Here is a 13838-nt window from a genome sequence, read left to right as displayed (position 1 = left end):
ATTCTAATTATTCTTAGCACTGATTTGGAAATGTAAACATTTAAAATTATTGCATTACAGTGAAAAGGACAATGTAAACAATTATTTTAACTCATTATGCTAAATGACCCATAATTTCTGACTGAAATCCTGTGAAAACATCGCTTACCTTGAGATGAAGAATTTAGGTTAGAGAAACTACTCTGTCAGAAGTTGCCCCCCCAAATTTTTCTTTTTATTCACACAAATCAGTGGGAGTGTCCAGTCAGTTGCATCAATCATGTGTTGAGATGAAATTCTTGATAAAGTTGTGCAAATAATGACGTCTATCCTATTCAGGATAAATCAGATACTGATAACTGTTGTGTGTTTTTGGCCAGTCACTTCGGTTTTTGTCCTCCAGTTTCCTGAAGGGCTTTTGGAAACACCTCACACCATGCTGATATCTGCCAAATGTTTTGCTAATTTGAAGCTATTTGGAAATACCTTTGTTGGTATTAAATACTATTTTCTGTCTGTAAAACTTTGAGTTAGGTGCCTTTTTCAGTTTTAAATTGCTTAACAAACAAAAAAACATTCTTCTGAAATTTATCAGGTACAAGAATTGCACTGAAAATGAGTGAAAAACCAGCCAATGGCCAAAGAAAAACTTTAAAATAACCATCAGAAAGCACTATTGAACTATTGCTCATCACTTAAAAAAAATTAGAAGTCTTGCTGTTTGGTTGCAAAATACAATTAAATAAGGGGTGGCTCAAGCCTTTTGCACAGCATGGGTCAAATGAACGTAGAAAAATATGAAGAAAATTCATTAATAAGTAACTGCAAAACTGTTGTATGTGTCTTTTTATTGTTTCTCACACAAACACAGTGATCACAGGCAGCTAAATTATTAGTGTAAACTAATACACTACATACAGTAGCAGCTGCTCTAAACAAGCAGGTTTTGATAAAGGCTGGTTTAGGGCGCCAGCAGATTTATAAGCACATTTTTAAGCACATTTTTTCAGTCTGTGTAATGCACTTCTACATGGGATCATTACCTTGTTAGTCAGTTATTCTTGTTTAATAAGCCAGAACAATAACCACATAATGGCTCTGTGAGCATGATCATGAACCCAAAATGAATTAAAAAAAAGCAGATCATTTCAATGCAGTTAGTCATTTTGCAACAATTAACAGTTAGATTATATAAAAAAGTCCAAATGCAATGGTGATGCTTGTTCACTAATTTCCCTTTTTACTTCAGTGTCAGCTCAAAGTACTATTTACAATCTTTTCATTTTCCCTTTATTTTAAAGTCAAGCTAAGGCAGAGGCTCAGATCTGCGGGGAAGGGACCGTCAGGAGCCCGGTGGGCTTCAGCTTGTTGATCCCTCCGTCCAGGTTACAAACACGTGGAAAACTCATCTTCACTAGATGTGCAGCAAACTGCAGAAAAAAAGAGAAAGTTCCCATCAAAAACTGAATACTAAGGATTTATTGGTTTTGTTCAACTTTTTCTGTCTGCTGTATTACTAATATTTAGGACTTAAGTAGTTCTAGTTTCTCTGTAGTTATAAAAGGCAAATCCACCACTGCAAAATACTCCAATGTAAAATTGGTTTATCAACCTCTCTGAGACAAGCTCAGCATAAATTTACACATCAGACTGCGGGATTACGCCTTAACATAAAAATGCACTAATTCAGTACATTTTTAAGTTTAAGAATTAAACATTTTATATTTCTCTGTGACTCCTCATTGAACCTTTGTTGTGTCAGTTACATGGTGAAACCAAGGAGGGGAATATGATTGCAAAACCTCTTCCTCTGCTACTCATGCAATTATAATAAAAAAAAAAAACCCTGATACCCGCTGAACTGGGGTTGACCTTATTCTAACCAAATTATTAACCACAGTAAAATGGTAAGGAAATTAAATTTTGATAATTTCATTTCATAACCTAGGTGATTAAAAGGCCTTATGGATTTCTTATGTCTCTGACATTAAGTAGTGTGTCTCTGACATTAAATCCACAAATTCTTCAAAAACAGCTTCTTAAAACCTCCTAATTAAAAATTTCAGGTGATCCTGTCACATGAATAATTGTCAAATCATATATATGATGATAATGACAAAAAAATCATTATGTTTGATACTTGGCTTGAAATGAAAGAACATGATTATCACCATGCAAAACACGACAGGGATAAAGCCACAGCCACACGACTGTATACTGATCATGTGGACCATTAAAAGGTTAAACGCAGCAAAGTTCTGATGCTTCCCTTTAATAAAGAAAATGCAGGATTGTCTTCTCAGTTAATAAGAACTATTTCTTTTTCACTTTCTAACATATGGAAGGGGGACATCTTTTCTAAATTGGGATTTTGCCTGAAGCACTATCCCTGCTGAGTTTATAAATGCCAGCTTGGCTAATTTATTCCAAGAAGAGCACGAAAGGAGAATGTACGATGATCAGTGTAGTTCTCTCTTGTGTTATGCTGAAGTGGGCAAATTTATTTTTGTTCACTGAAATATCAGATGGTGATTTATGTAAAATATAATCTGCTAATGTTCAAAATGTTCCAATGAACTATTTATTACATTGTACGCCAGACCAATAATCTCAGTGTGGCTTTATATAACAGATGGCTGAATTTTACAAGACAGAGGCCTGAATTTAAAGATTATTGCCTTCACAAAATATTTAATATCGACAAGACTAAGTATAAATTTTTAGTAGTCGTGAAACAGAAGATTGATTGTTTTATCTTATTAAATATATGCTCAAACAAATGCTCCTATGAACAAAAACAAGTTGTCAAAATGCTTGCATCAGTTCCAGAAAGCAGTTTTTAAAAAACTAAAAACTGGACCATAATGTTAGCGATGTAGTAGCTCATCTCACCCACAATCCATCACAATTCACAGGTTATTGTAATGTGTGAAGGACAGAAAGAAATTGATAAATGTTGTAATTGGTTACCTTTATTGCACAACTAATGAGAAATTAGATCCACTTAGAAGTCAAGGAGGGTCACAAACAGTTAAGGACAAATTAATTTCATCCACCACTAAATTAAAGTTTAAGTTCAGGACTTTTTCTGACTCCTGGTGATCGACATTTTCATGGCCATGAAAACCATGAATATAGTTAGTTACTTTGTTTGTTTATTTGTTTGTTTTTGTTGCAAGGACAAGACCGTTACTAGTCTATCCCCATTATAACCTAACAGTTATACATAAGGATCTATACACTTTTACCTCAAAATTTCTTAAAAGAGTAGTTAGAAAACTGCTAACTGATCATCTGCGAAGGAACGATTTATTTGAAGGGTGCACCTTGGACAGGTTCTGAGTCTGTCACAAGGGCTAATACACAGGGACAGACCAACCATTTGCAGTCACATTTACACCTGCAGTTGTTTGCATATTTGTCACACTTACATGTTTCAGATCATCAAACAAATTGAAATATTATTGAAAATACTCTCTGGACTGACGAGACAAAAGTTAAACTTTTTGGATGTTTTTTTGGATGGACCAGTTCTGTTTACATTTTACCTGCTTCATACATACATTTTCACTGCTATGCAGATCATACCCAGTGTTATCTTTCTATAAAGCCAGAGACACACACACAGACATAAAGACCTGGATGACCTCTAATTTTCTGCTTCTAAATTGAGATAAAACAGACATGATTGTACTCAGCCCCCAAAATCTTAGATATATGGTGTTTAACCAAATACTTACCTTGGCCTCCAATAACACTGTGAGGAATCCTAGAGGTGTTTTTGACCAAGATCAGACCCCATCTTATCTTAAAGAACTCATAATAACATATCATACCAATAGAGCTCTTCGTAGTATGAGAGGCAGAGCCTACAGCTTTCAGGCCCATCATCTGTGTGTCATGGTCCTGGGCCATGTTGGCCCAGTGTTCTTAGTTTCCTTGTATGTTTGTATTTTGTTCCTTGCTTAGGCCATGTTTTCTGAGTTGCCCTGTTGTGTTGTTCCCTAAGTGTTTTCCCTTCATGGCTTTTACCCCCTGTGTGCCCCTCTGTGTATCTGTGAGCCCTCGTCTCTCCTTATGTTTTATTCCATGCTTCCCCTGCCCATTATGTCTAAGTTCTCCCCGTGCTCTCTCTTCCCCCTGTGTGCCCTCTATGTATTTATGAGCCCTCGTCTCCCTTTGTGGTTGTTTCATGTTTCCCCAGCCCGTTATGTCTGTGTTTTCCCCGTGCTCTCTCTCCTCCTGTCTGAACCTCTGTGCACTTCCTGTTTACCTTGTGACTCTCACGCCCGTACATGTCATGTTCAGTTCACCCCGCCCTGTCTCGTTATGATTATCAGTGTCACCTGTGTTCCCCGTGTGTTCCCACTTTCCTCGTTAACCCTCTGTGTATTTCTGTCTGCGTCTCCCTCTGTTCAGCGTGACGTCGTCCCTCATGCTGTGTGTGATTCCCCCGTGTTTCCTGGTGAGCTTTATGTTAGTTTTTCCCAGTTTAGTTTTGTATCTCCTATTGTCTTTGGTCAGCAATAAAGCTGCTTTTTGAGTTCATCCCCGTGTGTGTGAGTTTTGCATTTTGGGTCCTCCTCCTGCCTGCCACACAGCCGAGCCTTGACACTGTGGAACCAGCTCCCAACTTGGATTCAGGAGTCAGATGTCCTCTCTGCTTTTAACATTAGGTGTAAGACTTTTCTTTTTGACAAAGCATATAGTTAGGGCTGGATCAGATGACCCTCCTTAGTTACACTGCAATAGACTTAGGCTGCTGGGGCTTCCCATGATGCACTCTTTCTCTCATCCCTTTTCACTTGCCATGTGTTATTCACCACTCTGCATTTAATTATGAGTTATTATTTATCTCTGGCTCTCTTCCACAGCATGTCTTCTGTCTTGTCTCCCTCCCCTCACCTCAAACCAGTCACGGTAGATGGCCGCCCCTCCCTGAGCCTGGTTTTGCTGGAGGTTTCTTTCTGTTAAAAGGGAGTTTTTCCTTCCCACTGTCACCAAGGTGGTTGCACACAGGGGTCATCTGATTATTGGGGTTTCTCTGTGTTATTGTAGGCTCTTTACCTTATAATATTAAGTGCCTTGAGGTGACTGTTTGTTGTGATTTGGCACTGTACAAATAAAACTGAATTGAATAACCAGAAAAGTCAATAGTGATTTCAGCCCTTGAAACATTATGCTTCTGTGTTAATTCATATTTTCTTCATGTAAAAATACTGCGCATACTGAGGTGCTGCACACATATACGTGGATGACTGCTTTCTCACCATAGCAGCACTCTTCATGTTGTGGCTGATGACCACAATGACACGCCCTCTATAGCTCTGGAGGCCTCCTGCAGCGGGACACTGCACCACCTCATTTTCCGGACCAAAAGTCGTGTTGAAGGGAATGTTGATGCTTCCAGAAATGTGGCCTCTGTTGAAGCTGGAGGCAGAGGAGTTAAGGAATAATGGCGAAGAAGCAAGGCCAAAAATGTGTTTGTGTGTGTGCTTGTGTGTCATTTCATGGGAGTCGCTGTATTACTGAAAAACAGCAGATACACCAGTACATAACAATATTGCGTAAGTTCAGTGAGTGCTTGTTATAATTCTGATCAGGCTGACTTTTAGTACAAATCATATGTAAGACAAACTTTAATGCAGAGGTGTGGAAAAGCGAAGAGGATGTGAAGAATAGAAAGGGCGAAAGATGAGAGAAATAAAAAAAGAAACGTAATAATAAGGATATAAAAAGAAGAAGAAAAAACAGAGGAAAGGTCCCTCAGTGAGAGTCTTTGGCAAAGTGATATTGAACAACCCCAGATTGATATACTGAATAAAAACCAGACAACGAACTTTTTCTGAGTGCATTAGCTTTGTTGCAATACGTTTCTACGTTTACCAAATCAAACCATACCATTTGCAACTACATAAACACACAAAAAGGGTTTGCCAAAGACCATAACAGAGGTGAAAAAGGTTTGCCAAATCCTGTAAAGTGGCCTAATCCCTTTTGACCATGTGAGCTGGGCTGTGGAGCCTATCAGTATGCTCCAGAGAAGAAATTTTGTCACAGAAACTGCCAATTCAAAATCTCTAATCTTGCCACTAATCCTTATTGATTAATGGCTCTTTAACCTCTTAGCCAATCAGCCTTTCCACTGATGAGCTGAACCTTTGAGCCTCACTCTTTCTGGTGCTTTGAATTTTCTGTGTTTGAGGGTTTCTGTGTCTATTGTACTGCATCCTGTAACAACAAAACGAATGCCTTTATGCAATTCTGTAATTATATTCAGAGCAAAAAACAAAAACAAAAAACAAAACAAAAAAATAGAAAAGAGGGCATTGATTGTGACAAGCTTCATTTTTAATCTGCCGGGGATGTTTTATATAGACGACTGCGTGCATTTATGCACATCAAGGCCATGGATACGGCTGCTGTTCTGGGAAAAGGCTGCATCTCTAAAACATCAACTTTTCATGAAAGAAACAACCCAGGTTTCAGCTTTCTCTTTCATTTAGCCCAGTGGGTCTGTAAAATGATTATAGCTTAAGAAGGAAGAGAATTTACACATAAAATGTGACATACAACATTAACCAGGGTAAACAATCTATTGTGCAAAATACCTAAAATAGCTTCTGCTGCTGCCCTTAGGGCACAGCAGATCATCTGCCTCCATCTTACTCTATCCCTTCTAAATTTTTTTGTCAGACTTCTCTGTGGTCTTCCTCTTTCCGTGTTGCCTGACAGCTCAATATTCAACATCCTTTGTCCACTGTATTCACTACCCTCCTCCGTTTAAACCATTCTTCACCCTCTTCATACCTAGCCTCACTCCCTCCTTACTAATCCCTCTGCACTTCATCTGTCCTCCTCTCTCTGTAATGTTCTTTATTCATGAGCTCCTTAAAGTACTCCTTAAATCTTATCAATACACCTACTTCACTTGATAACAAATTTCCATCTCTATCCTTAATCATTCTAGCTGCTGCACATCCTTTCAAGAAAAAAAAAATCAAATCTACTACTTAAGTAAGAATTTCAGGAAACATGAATGTCAGTAGGTCATCCAGCTCACAATCCATCATAGTTCCAAGGTTATTGCTCCTCAAGGCTGCTAACAAGACTTTGACTACAATTCAGGTGACGACTTAATGGATGATCACTGCATGTGAGTTTAACTTAATTATGATCAACAGTATAGGAGGAGTAGTGATTGTCGTGAAATGTGGACTGATGGAGAGAGGCCTTGCCATGGCATAAACCCATCAGTCCTTAGGCCAGATGAGCTAATAAAGTGGAAATGATCATGTAGCCAAAAGGCCAGATGAATGCATTTTACTTAAACTAAACGCTGCTGCTTTAATAGCTCGTCACTTCTGGATATGGTGGGGCAGTTTGGAGGAATTTCAGGGGGCCAGCTGAATGTTGCAGAGCCTGGATGAACTGCAACTGATGGGGACCAAGCTGTTTTAATCTCTTTGCCTGTGGTTTCATTAAAAACAAGGAAAAGCAAAGCACTGCCACCACATAAATAGGTAACCAAAATATCCAAGGCACTGAACAGAGAAAGACAAAATGTTTCTTCATGTCACAAATTCAAAGTCTTTTGCATATCATTCACATAGGAAGTGAATCTTACATTTATCAACATGGCACAGAAAGCAGGTCACTGTTCAAGGCACAGGTATTAAATAATTTGAAATGACACCCTGTGTAAATTCAAAGATGCTGTCACACTGGGCTCTGCCAAACCCTCCGACTCCCCCTCAACATCACATTCTGGGTCAGGCTGAACTATCATGACTCCTGGATTTGCACTTTCTTTCTTTTCTTCCCCTGTGTATTGTGCTGAGTGTCTTCATCATTGTAGAGAAGCACAGACAGGTGTGATGAAAACCGCCCTTACCAGCTGCACCTTATGTCATCATGCCTTTGAAAATACCTGGCATCTCTGGTGCTCTACCAGATCGCAGACCCTGCTAACTCTCAGTGTGTTTACATTTCCAAGACAACCCCATCTCCAGTCACCCAAGCTTCCTGCACACCCTCTCCCACGGCTCTTTAGCTGCCAGCAGGAAGTATTCTCCAATCACCTTGCCACTCTCAGTTGCTAATAAACCAACTTTTGCTTTTAATTTGCATCAGCTTATTTGTGGTTTCTTTTGAGTTTATTTATTCAGTGTGTGGTGTTAAACAGATGCATGAATCAGAGCTTTTGCAGGAGTCAGCCATGAACTAAAGTACTTGAAATCTGCCTTTACTAGAACCAGTGTGGTATACGTTTGACACTGAATAACAGCAGTGGAATATTTACATGTTAAAACTGATTTCCCAGCTGCACAAAAATGGTAAGGATACTCTTCCGCAGTGCGGATATCGACTGCAACAATTTTGGGCTTGCCAGTTTTGTTCCTTTTGGAGGACCCGGACAATGACAGCTCACAAAGGTCAATTAAGTCCTCCGCTGAGATCCTGGGAGATACTTCTGCTTTCAGGTCAACCAGTGACAGAGGCTCCCGAGACTATAAGAGGAGATGAGATAAAGAGAGAGAAAACAGCAGTATATGCGGTCAGAGAATTTATGGAATAATGATTTTGCAAAAGTTACTGTAATGAAATAACACAAGAGAAAGAAAAACAATTTTGTCAAGTTGGATATTTATTTAAATCACACCAACAAGCTTTCATTAAATAAATCCCCTCTCGATTAGTGCTTAATGTCTTCCTATAAAATGAGCCCAAACTACCATTATGAATTTCCATATAAACTATATTACAGCGCCACAGATGAGCAGCAGTAGTGGCCAGAACCTGGTCCTTTGCCAGTTTCTACCTGAATTGCCAAATAGGTTCATTAAAGCACCCAGCCTGAGGCATGGCTGCAGGAGGCTGAACTCTGCTCTGCAACAGTGACCAAATGTTATACAATTCCCAGAATCCCTGAAATACATTTTAAGTATAAAGTGGGGAAAACCGAGGGTGCCAAGAGTTTTGACCAACTCCTTTAAAAAGACTAACAAACAAAAATATTGTCTTGATGATGAGAGTTCATTTGTAGTCTGCAACTTCTGTTCACTGATATGCAAATTAAACTGAGGAGAAATACTAACCGCATTATCTAGGAATTTCAGCACACTGTGCAGGATAAAAAGAGCCGACTGCAGGACCAGTAGGTTAAATGCCAAAGTGCTGCCAACCATGAAATAAAATGCTTGAAAGCAGCTCACTAAAACTGGTCAGAAGAACAATCTATGGCCCACCCCAGAGCAATAACTCAGGGCTGCAGACCACGGGTGTTCTGTTAGCTCAAAAGCGATTTAAAAGATTTTTTTATTCTCCTGTTTTTTTCTTTGTAAAAGGACTATGCAAAAAATTTTGCGGTTTACTTACTGTTGTTAAATTACAGCGTTATTATTTAAACAGTGAATATTAACTAAGTGTTTCTGCTTAACATCCTAAGAACTTGCAATTTTCAAGTATGTGTGCTACAGTTTAATAATTTCTATTTTATGCTCATTTACATAGTAATTATTACACTTTTACTTCACAGAGACAAAGAAATGGTCCACCACAGATTGTAGAATTAAATATGAGGACAAACTTATTACCCCCCCCAATGAAAGTTTCTGTCAAACATTTCCCCCAAGTGCTTTTTTAACAAGGAAGGAATTTTTAACAATTATAAACATACAAGTTTTCTTTAGAAAGAATAAATGATTTCTATATGCACACAATAACAGATTTATTTCAGAAAAAAAAAATCCCTGGGTCAATTTTAGCCCCCTGAAAAACTAACCACTGACCAAAGCATAAATGACTGTTGTTCAATAACGTGCTAACTTTGAAATGGTCAAAAACTTTAAAATTAAGTGAAAACTGAGGGTTACCTTTGAATTTGCACACAGTATAAAAACCTCAACAGAAGAAATCAGTTTAGATTTGAGAAAAATAATTGTTGATGCTCACAAAGCAGGAGATGGATATACATAGTTATCACAGCGCTTTCAAGTGTCAAGAACTGGAGTCAGAGCTGCCATCAAGAAATTCAAAGAAAGCCACACAGTACAGAACACGCCTGGCAGAGGTAGGAAGTGAAAGATTTCAAATACTTTGGAAAAAAGAAACTAGTGAGAGATGTGTCTAAAGACCCTAGAACAACTGCCAAGACAGCAGTGAGTGACTCAGCCAAGTTGTATTGTAGTCTCAAAGACGACAATCACTAGAATACAGCATAGGATTGGACTGCCAGGTTGCAGACCAAAAAAACCCATCCATATCTGGAAAGCTTCAGAAAGAGAAAGCTTCAGGTCAGAATGGTCAGGTAAGCTAAAGACAGCCTGAAGAAAGATACCGGAAATGCACCCTTTGGTCAGATGAGAGGAAACTAGATCTCTTAGGCCACAGAGATGTTGCTTATATTTGGAGAAAGAAGGGAGAGGCATACAACCCAAGAAGGTCATGTGAAGATTTGGAAAGAAAATGTTGAGGAGTCAGCAGCAAAACCGAGTCTGGGTTTCCCCTTTGCCTTCTAAAATGATGGCGACCCAAAACAAATGTCCCTCCTGGTAAAGAACTACCTCCAGATGACAAAACTGACTAACATGTCTGTACAAAGCCTGACTTGAATCCCCCTGAAAATATGTGGGGTCAAAGCCAGAAAACCATCACATTTTGTTTATTTCTCTACTTTCCTAGGCTATTTTGGATTTTAGCTAATTTTGCTTTGATTTTAGCTTCTAACTTTTGATGGAACGACATCAGTTTATTAATTTAGTATTTCTGCTTCTATCTCAGCAAATGATTTGGATTCAGGAATATGCAAAACAAACAAAAAATGTATCTGTTCTAGCATCTGTCAGTTGATATGTATGTATATCAATCAGTCAGACAGGAATATGGACGACTGCCTGACAACTACTGGTTGCTGGGGAAAAACAAGTATTCCTCCTGTTGAATCAACCTGCTGTGAGTGGTCGTTCGAGGGTACTGGGAGTCACTATGAAATCAATCGTTAGGCCACAGCAACCAACTGGTTTCTAGACCTATGTGACTGAGGCTTTGAGACAAAACAGTGAGCTGCCACAAAGTAAATAATTTATCATACAGGGCAAATTAGTAATCGGTAAAACATCCTCAGAAATTCTGCCCAGTGAATTATAACAAGGTGTAAACATTTTGGCTCTACAGTCTCATTGTGGGGTGTAACAGGAGACATTCAAAGCTTTTCTACTTCAACTTTTTAATATTTCTGATACAAGTGGGCTGTTTTTGTTCTTAATAAATATTCATAGTTTGATTATTTCAAACTAGGTACCTGATTTCAAATATAATAAAGGCTAGTGTAACAATACCTATTTGTTTGGAGTTTTCAAAAGGTGCATACTCACTGTGTTGCATCAACACATGATGAGGACTGGGAAAGTGGGAGAGATTTGGGGAGATGTGCATTGCTTCCAATAAATAACTTTGTTCTGCTCTTTTTAAATTATCTAACAAGAGCCTGACAGCTGCAATTTGAAGAAACATACAATAAGAGAGTCTCAGCAGGTAGGAATCTACATACTAATGAAATCTCGCACCATTTTGATTTGCTGCAAAGAAAACTGTCATGGTCCTGGGTCGGTGACCCAGCGCTTTTAGTTTAGTTTAGTTATCATTTTCTAGATGATGATTGTTTAAGTTCTGTGTTATATTCGGTCTGCCTCTGAGTCTGCGTCTGTATCTGTCTGTCTATGGTGTCACCCCATCTGTTTGTGAATCTGTCTGTTTAGTTCAATGTCTTGTCTGGTTCCATGTGTCTGAGTTTCCTGTTTTATTGTGAAGGTCCGTGTCGTATGTGAGTGTGATCAGTTTACGTTTCCCCGTCCCGTCAGCCCAGATTCCTCCCAGCTGTGTTGCCCTCCTGTCTCTCATCCCCTGATTACTGGTGTGTGTATTTAAGCCCTGTGTGTTCTCCTGCCTGTTGCCGGTTCGTCTGTATTACTCAGTGTCAGTCTGTGTATCCACCGTGTCTTCTCCCTGCTGTTCATTGTCATCCTCCTCTGCTCGTTTTCATTCAGGTTTGTGCTCTGTAGTTTAGTTGTTTCCCAGTTTAGTTTAGTTCGAGCCCCGTTTGCTGTTTGTCCACATTCTTTTTGTGTTCAATAAATCACCTTCACTTCTCCACGACTGCCTGCGATTGGATCCTCATTTATTCCACACGGCTCGCCTCGGCAGCCGTGACAAAAACATGACTAACACTCTGGATTAAAAAAACAAAAAAACTTTTAATCTTATATCCACCAACAACAAATAATGTACAGACAAAAAATGCCATGGCAGTGAATACTATAGTAATAGGTAAATACTTTTACCAAATAAATAATATATTCTGTGTGAATTGCTGTATTGAAATGTATACAAAAGTACTGTGGCAGACAACCTCAAGAATTTTACCTTGAAAGGGTTGTTGTGACCTAACAAGCCATCCAAATTCTGATCCATGTTATTGCAGTATAGTAACATGTTATAGTAACTCTATTATTAGATGCACAGCTTCAACAACGGCCACACTGATTGAATATATATATTCATATTTTCCCCTGATAATTTAATTACCAAATACCAAATACCAAATATTTTGCTGTGAAGTACAGCCAGACTTTTGACCGCTTCGCCTTGGACATTTTTAATCTGTAGCTCTGCTCTAAAAGAACGCACGTACCTGGACCCGCCTACTATCCTCGGAAACGTAAAATGATTGGCTAGAATCTAAAGTGTATCACAGCTCAGGAAAAAAAAGCACCGAAATAAAGCACCGAAATGTGCGCTGCTTTTCGGTCTGGTTACTACCGTTTATGTCAGAACCGGTGCCATCGTGGCACCAGACACCGGTACCCATCCCTACATGTGACACATCAAACTTATTGGTAATGTCACAAGAAAAACAATGGTGTGCTTGGTTTCAACGTAACTTTATTTTTGTGTTCTCCAGTCTTTAAGCACCGGTTTAAGCACCGTTTAAGCACCGGCACTGTTTCAAAAGTACCGGTTTGGCACCGGTATCGGATAAAACCTAAACGATACCCATCCCTAGTCACATGGCCCTCTTCCTATTGAAAAAACAAAAGTTGTATCCAAGATGGCCGACTTCTAAATGGCCACCACGGTCACCACCCATCTTGAGGAGTTTGCCCCCTCACACATACTAATGTGCCACAAACAGGACTTTAATATCACCAACCATTCCCATGTTATTACAGTGAATCCATATAAATGGCCTACCCCTATATATATATATATATATATATATATATATATATATATATATATATATATATATATATATATATATATATATACACACACATACACGCAATGCATATGACTCACAAAATATAGTGTTGTTCTTTATCATAGTGTATCAATCAGTGCAATATTCATAGTGTAGTGTAGGCTGCAAAAAGTATGTGCATTTTGCTATTCACAAGAAGCATCTGCTCATGTAAATCAGATCTCAGGACAAAGAACTGTTGATTTGCATAAAGCTGGAAACTTCTTAGACAGTCACCTCAAAGAGGTCAGGTATTTGTCAGTGTAGAGTTTAACAAATTCTCCTAATGGAAATGATTGAGTGCTGTGCCAGGCAGCCAATGCCCAGCTAAGGTGACCCAAAGCCACTGGCAGAATGCTAAATCAGAGGGGGAAAGGAAGAAAAATGAAAATCCGAGAAACAAAAACAAAAAAACCCAAACAAAAATCAGAACAAAACAAAACCAGAGAGTAACAGCTAAAGGCTAAAATGAATCTTTGGAGCTGGTTAAAATCTCTGTTCATAAAGTTATTGAACTGGCATGTTGCCCATGACTTTAGAAAGACTGGCACACTAAAAA

At 38.7% G+C, this 13838-nt stretch overlaps 1 protein-coding gene across 2 annotated transcripts in view; it reads right to left on the bottom strand.

The window, feature by feature from the left end:
* Positions 1-810: 810 nt before the first annotated feature.
* Positions 811-13838, bottom strand: part of tbck (TBC1 domain containing kinase) — a 57573-nt gene continuing 44545 nt past the window's right edge. For both annotated transcript variants that reach the window (XM_004549422.5, XM_023155118.3), the window contains exons 24-26: positions 8326-8489; positions 5250-5409; positions 811-1409 (exon numbers count right to left, since the gene is read on the bottom strand). In XM_004549422.5, the coding sequence (XP_004549479.2) occupies positions 1299-1409; positions 5250-5409; positions 8326-8489 (435 nt within the window). In that variant the 3' untranslated portion in view covers positions 811-1298. The remainder of the gene's footprint in view (positions 1410-5249; positions 5410-8325; positions 8490-13838) is intronic.

Source organism: Maylandia zebra, linkage group LG6, assembly GCF_041146795.1.
Source record: "Maylandia zebra isolate NMK-2024a linkage group LG6, Mzebra_GT3a, whole genome shotgun sequence".
Taxonomy (NCBI): Eukaryota; Metazoa; Chordata; class Actinopteri; order Cichliformes; family Cichlidae; genus Maylandia; species Maylandia zebra.
The sequence above is the reverse complement of the archived record's forward strand: the minus strand, read 5'-3'. Positions and strand labels throughout refer to the sequence as shown.